At 45.2% G+C, this 7350-nt stretch overlaps 1 protein-coding gene across 1 annotated transcript; it reads right to left on the bottom strand.

The window, feature by feature from the left end:
• Positions 1-1351: 1351 nt before the first annotated feature.
• LOC311043622 (surfeit locus protein 4-like) lies at positions 1352-2161 on the bottom strand (the record flags this gene model as incomplete). Its single annotated transcript, XM_084054930.1, has 1 exon — positions 1352-2161. The coding sequence occupies one exon, from the start codon at positions 2159-2161 to the stop codon at positions 1352-1354; it is 810 nt and encodes a 269-aa protein (XP_083911056.1).
• Between the last annotated feature and the right edge of the window lie 5189 nt (positions 2162-7350).

Here is a 7350-nt window from a genome sequence, read left to right on the forward strand (position 1 = left end):
CCTAGAATGGAGAGGACGGAAGAGCATCTTTGTGTACTGGAAGCAGTGTCGCCGGAATGTGTGTGTGTGTGTGTGGGGGGGGGGCGACATTATTACACCGGGGGTTGGGTGGCCGCGTCTATGAGTCATTAAGCTAACAAACCAGACAGTATAACTAGATTTGGGGTCTTCTAACCTCAGCCAAGTAACTTCTGGTAGAGGTTGTGTACGAATCAAGTGGTTCATTGATGTCTGCATGTCATTTGTCCCTCCTCTCTACTGCCTTAACCCACTGGTTCCCAATGTGGGGTCTGTGGACCTTGAGGAATTACAGGCCTGTAACCTTGAGTGTAAAAAAGAAATTGGTACCGTTTTTATACTCTCAGAGTTAAATTAACACTGAAGATTCTTCAGTATAGACTGGGGTCCCAGAGATGAAGATGTTATAAAATGTGGGGTCTGTGGCCTAACGCACACAAAGTGGGGTCCTTGAAATGAAAAGGGTTGAGAATCCTCTTTTTTTTTAAATTATTATTATTTATTTATTTAGAGTAGGAAATTATTACTATTTTGTCTCCCAATGTATTCATTATACTGTGTTCATATGGACACTCAGCAAGCTGTGGATTCGAACCCAGAGTCAGTGGTGGTATACTTTACCTCTGCGGCCGCTGTGCGGCCTCAAAGTCTAGTCCTATATTGAGCTGATTATAGAGAAGTGGTCAACTCATTTATGTTTGTGACGTCCACCCACAAGGGAACTTTATCTCTGCTGTCCGGCAGGAACCAGCTAACTCCAAAATGTTCATTTTTCAGGAAATTACAAAAACAAAACAAAACAAAAAGTGGAGTTAGGAGGTTTTGTTCATCATTGATAAGAACAGCTGAATGGACCTCCAGGCTCACAATGAGGTTGGAGGTCAAAAGGGGGTGGAGCCTGGAGTCAGCAAAACCAGCTAACTCCACCCCCTTTGGTGGAGTTGGCTGGTTTAGCAGAAAGTTTGAGGACCCAATGGAGTTAGCTGGTTTTGTCGGAAGCACTTTTTAATACGTTTCATTGGTTCTACATATTTTCTTATCAACACACAGACGTAAATGGTGTTCAATGGCCCTAATTTATGGGAAAAAAGTGCAAAAGTGTCAAAATGGAGTTAGCTGGTTTCTGACGGACAGCAACGACAATAGGAGGTTGTCACTGTCGGGCAGAAACCTTGTATCTCCATATTTCATATTTCCCAAGCCCGAGTGAAAATAGTAGCTCTACAAGCTCACATCGGCTATTTCCATTCATTTAACAGATTTTCCACATATCCGACGTGTGAGTAGAGTCAGATACTATACATGCATACACAGAGTACATATCTGGTAGTTCCTACCACTCCTTCTTCTTCTCGTCCATGGACACCCCTCCGGGACCCAGCGCCACCACCAGCAGCAGGCCGCCGATGACCGAGGTGGTCTGGAAGAAGTCGTACTTGAGGAAATCGTGCATGGGCTTGTTCACCGGGATGGTCCAGAAGGCGTTGAAGTAGACGTTGCAGAGCAGATGCCACAGCACCAGGGACAGCGCAGCCAGCTGGGTTTTGTAGCCGACGGCCACCAGGACGATGAGGGAAGCGCACACCGCGTTCTGCAGGAGACCCAAGATGTTGGCGCTGACGCGCAACAGCGTCATGGACATGAGCACCAGCAGCACCCGGCCACCAAGCTTAATGTACTCTTTTGGAGAAGTCGCTCCCATAGAGGGGACTCCAGCAAACATGCTCTTTCCTTCGGAATACGACTCGGCCAGCAGCAGAAGCACGCTGCCGGCGAGGGCAAGGTTCCTCATCAAATACTTCACGTCCCACGACATGGGATACGAAACGGTCTGCAGAGCAACGATCCCGATCAAGGCGAAGCAGGCGTGCCGGACGGAGCGTCTGCTGAGGATGAGGGCGCAGCCGCCCAGCTGCCCGACGAGGTTGACGAGCACGAAGCAGGTGGCTAGGAAGTAGCCGCAACTCCAGGTGTTCTCCATGTTGTCTATCTGGTCGTTCCACTGGAACCACATTCGTATGCCATCCTCCAGGAAGGTGCTGATGAGGGCGAGGCGTGCCAGGTGAGGCAGGTAATGCTTGGTTACTCGCAGGAACGTGTCGGCCGCGTCCTGGGCTGTATTCACAAGATCCTCCAGCCCCATGCTTTACGAACAGTTGAGGCTCAACACGAAGCAATGTTCTCTGGGTGATGAATGTTCCTGAGCTGTGACCAAGCTGTAACCCCAGCGTTATTCTTCTTGTTTGTCTCAAAGGAAAAGGCTAGAGCGAACAATCTTCAGTGTGACGCTTGTATGCTGTACGACCCATTTGTACAATTATTGCTCGGAAAAGATGACGTAATCCCAAAAATCCCCAAAAAGGTGAAAAGGTTTAAATAGTGTAAGCGATACCGTGACGATGATTCTGAAGCACTCCTGTTATATGATGATGTGCCCGGACATATATGGCCTTATATTGACCTGGAAGATTCCTGATGTCAGCATAAGTCAGCGTTGTTAGGCAACGGTTGACTCCCGTGAAGTGGGTGTGTCTGTGCAAATAGAATCGAGAAGAATCAAGAATCAAGAAGTATGTCGATATATGGACATGGCTGACGTCACAGTACTAGACTGCACAAATCGGCATTGTTATGCAACAGGTTATTTTCTCTGCGAAGCGGAGGGGTCTTTATCATCCTGGGGGGGGGGGGCAGGTGCGATAGTACGGCTTTAGAGAGAGAATATGTTGGCATCACGCTCTCTTGTGCAGGCGACTAAACACTGAGCAGCAGACATGACAATGTATTCATATGTGACAGTGCTGCAGAGGAGCTGCTCCCCCTCGTGTCTATCTCTCTCTCAGCTGTCTTAATGTGTGCCTCTCTCTCTCTCTCTCTCGCATTAATACAAAATAAATAAGTAAAACGTTTGAAATCTTGTTTCAAATGACCAAACCTGCCTGCAGATGATGTCACTGGTAGGCAGGTTGTTGAACTGTCCACAGTCCTCCTACACAGGGGAGGCATGCGTTAATCCGACAGACCTTTTCTCCGACTATGTGGCATCCAAGTGCGGTTAGGGTTAGGGTGCGGGTTTGGTTCGGGTTTAGTATTGGAAACGTCGGAGCGCTGCGCTGTCGGAGGAATGCACTGTCGGACTAACGTACTGCACCCCCTACACAGACCGAGTAGACCATCTTAGTGCCATCTTATAATGAGCATTTGTGAGGACCGATAGGCTCTATTCACAGCAGCCATATTATGAAGACATTCACAGGTGTTACCAATGATACTAATGAAGGCTCTGTTCCATTCTGGTCAAACAGAGTCAGGGTGCTGATATTGTGCATGTTGACCCGCTGTAAACACTCTGCTACACCAGTGGGTCTACAGTTGGGGTCCAGGGACCCTCATGGGCTTCCAAATGGCCCCTTACAGGTGTGTAACCTTATGGGGGTTGTGATCTGTGGAAACCACTGTGCTAGACTAAATGGAACAGAGCCTTCATTAGTATCATTGGTAACACCTGTGAAGGAAGTGATAATATGGCTGCTGTGCATAGAGCCTATTAGGCGATATGAAGATAGGTTGAACATGAGTGAAGTGGTCCTTTATTGTATCTCTCTCTCAGCTGATGTCTACTCTCTCTCTCAGCTGTCTCAATGTCTGTCTCTCTCAACTGTTTTAATGTCTCCCTCAGCTCTGTGTTGGACAGCCAACTCTCTCATATAAAAAAAAAGCATCCTGTAAAATGTAAGAATGTGAATGGTGGAGGAATATTCCTGGCAAATTCACATGCACTTCAAAGAGAACAGACCTGTAATAGAAAGGCCAGCACTCTGGACCCATTAACCCATTAAGGTTTTGAGCTTGTAAACCGGCTATTTTCACCGCGCAACACCATCATACAACAAAATATAAATGGTTGTTCTTTATCTAAATGGGACCAAATGTCTTTGGATTTGCAGTATAATGTGCAGAAGTTCTGAAAGTGAGTCAGTTATGCAAAGCTTCAAATATTTCTAAAACTATTTCTGATTGAGGCAATTAATGGTCATTAACATTAAAAACGAAATAGACAATTAATTAAGCTTAATTTATTACTAAAACATAATAAGTAATTTGGTTGATTGATTCATTGATTGAATACTTTCTTAACAAGTTTGTTGAGTTTAGGTAGGGAGTCGAGGTATTTAATGGGCTTTGGTAGTTCATTCCACATTATGGTGGCTCTCTCTAGGTTGTCCTCAGACGAGCCCTCCATCGTTGCTTCCAGTCATCCCGGTTCTCCATACATCTGGCCAGTTCGTTGGTACTTTGCGCTCCTGCATCATTCTTGAGTATGATCCACGTATGTCATTGTGGGACGTCCTCGTGACCGATGCGTTGGTTCCCGCGTCACCAATTTGCTGGCTGACAGTTCTTGATGTCTTTGGCAGTGTCCTGCTAGTCTCATTCTCTCCTGGCTGCTATTTTCTTGCTCACACTTGGCATTCCCCCATACAGGATCTTGTTGGTAACATGTACTCTTGCTGATGTTAAAGGGGCTACACCATGAATGTAAAACAAATATATTATATATAAATATTACCCCTAAATACGTATTAAACAGGTTGTAAGCCTAAAAAAAACATCCAGATATTTTTTTCTCACAATCTGACTGTCTGTCATTCCAAGCTTTTTCAGCTGCAATACCAAAACGTCCTCTTTTGGGCAGAGGGGCGCTACTGAGCAATTCTGTCTGTCAATCATCACCTCCCCCTGCCCTCCCTCCCCCCGCCCTCCTCATCCCTTATCCCCGCCCCCATTAGACTACGGCCCGCCCTTCGCCCAAAACAGGAAGGAAGTCCTTGTTGCCGTGCATTTAGCGGGGTGGGGTGGGGACTAGAAATGTTGCTTACATAAGCAACATTGCCGTTCTGAGATGGCCTGTTCAGACACGCCCATTCTGAAAATCTCTGAAATGAGAATGAATGACTGAATGTTAAAAAAAAATATGTTTTTGGGTACAAGAGACACTGGGGAGCCCAAAAAATACCCCCCCCCCCCCCCACAAAAAAAAAAGAAATTCATGGTGTAGCCCCTTTAAGTACTGCACGCAACATTCTGGTGTAGCACCCATCTAGATACTTCTGCAGGGTTGGCTTCAGGGTCCAGCATTCACTGCCATAGAGGAGAACAGACTCTACCGTTGCATAGAAGAAGCTGAGTTTGATTTGACGGGGGAGGTTGGAGTTCCATACACTGGTCATGCCGTTCAGGGCCCTCCATGCAAGTTCCTTCCTCACTTTAAGATCTTGCTCGGATGAGTTGACCCATGAGCCCATGGTACTTAAAGTCCTTGACTTCCTTCGGCACAGTGCCTCCTGTTGTTGTCAGAGGTGGATGTTCTGATGGGATGTTATAGGTGATAACCTCAGTTTTCTTGGCCTCAGTTTCCTCAGTTTTTGTGGCTGCATAGTAGAATGCATTTTCCCCCATGTTTGAGACGAATTTTGGAGGATCGAGATCATTGTGTAATAAAGTGGCAAACTATTAGATGCTCAGGATTAAAACATTTTTGATGAAATGACATGCCCAAAAAAGTAGGTCATTCAGCTTCATGCTCAGTGAATAATGTGGGTCAAAATGTATGTATGCATATAGCCTATATCTGTTGCCAGAACATTTATATATATATATAAAAAAAGAAACATAACATTTTCCTTTTTTTCAGTTGACAATCACCTTTCCCACGACCCCACTTGGGGGTCCCGACCCACAGCTTGAGCACCTCTGATCTAGAACAGTGGTTCTCAACCTTTTCAGGCTGCGACCCCCAATAATTATATTTGAACTGCGGACCCTCCACCCTTACAAGCACTTTGTAGGAATTGTAGGAGTCGAGGCATTACATTTTGTTTGACTTGAAAATCATAAATAGCTGATCTACAAGCTCACAACGCCTGTATGTCAGCTACCTTCACACAATTTTTGCCTCTTTCTTAGGTAATATTTGACAATTTGGCTAATGTTTTTGGCTAATGTTTTTGGCTAACAGTTTGGCTAAACTTTTACAATGTTGCATGTTGCTAATCATCTGGGGGGGGTCCCCAGACCCAGGTCCCCCCCCTAAATCATTTGGGGCCCCCCGACCCACAGGTTGAGCTACCTCGGCTCTAGTAAAGAGGGAACTTGTGTCTGGAAGTGGAGCAGGTGCATTTTTCCAAGGGAGAACCTGTCTGGGTCCGCGCGGAGTTTTCCAAACCCAGATGTGAGCACCAGATGTTTCCTGCTTTTTCATCATGGTATGCACGCAAAAGTCAAATCCCCTCATATCAAGTGGGATCTTGGAATTCAGGGAGTGAGCGCACTGCAGCTCGCAGACACCCACATGCTCCCGTATCGGTAATTCTAGCCGCCGTCTCGCTAAAGATTAGTCCCAGTCTGTAACTGGCACACCTAGCCCCGCAGGCTTCCCACGTGCGTGCGTGCGTGCGTGCGTGCAGTAGTGGAAAAAGTACTCAAATGTCTTACCTAAGTAAAAGTATCAATACTGCAATGTACTGTAGAAATACTCTGTTACAAGTAAAAGTCCGTAATTTAAAACGTATACACTTGAGTAAAAGTACAAAAATGTAAAATCTACGAGCTCACAACGCGTCGCGATGCGATGCGTTGTGAACTTGTAGATCTGCAAAAGATTTTTCTGCATTTGAAAACTGAGAAAGGGACTTCTGCATAATAAGTACTTTTACTTCTGGTACTTTAAGTACATTTTGATACCATTACTTTTGTACTTTTACTCGAGTAAATTTTGAATTCCGGACTTTTACTTGTAACGGAGTATTTCTACATTGCAGTATTGATACTTTTACTTAAGTAAAACATTTTAGTACTTTTTCCACCACTGGAAAATAACCAATTTACAAGCTCATAACACGTCGCGGTCCGACGCGTATTGAGCTTGTGCATTGCATTTCATTGATATACTGCATTGATATAAAAAAATAATACAATTTTTACTTTTTAATGTGTACATTTGCATAGCTGAGTATTTTACTCAAGTATACTTTGCCCACCACTGCACCTGGGGTCCGTTAAGCCCAAGCGTCTCTGCCCAGTGTTGTTACATTTTATGGGTAAACTTCAGTGTAAGGGTCGACACCTGAGAAAGGTCAACGTTTTTAACGTCTCAGACCGTGGCATTCCTCACGTTACTGCGGGGGTTAAGTATTACGTAGATACACAAGGAAATAAAAGAGTGAGTGCTCACCTGTGTCGGCGAGGCGCAGACACACAGGATATAATAACCACATCTTTGTCTGACGAAAGGTTATTTATGCAAACAAGACTTTAACCAGTGTTGTAAAA

The sequence above is a fragment of the Gymnoscopelus microlampas genome, assembly GCF_963454915.1.
Source record: "Gymnoscopelus microlampas genome assembly, chromosome: 4".
NCBI classification, from domain to species: Eukaryota; Metazoa; Chordata; class Actinopteri; order Myctophiformes; family Myctophidae; genus Gymnoscopelus; species Gymnoscopelus microlampas.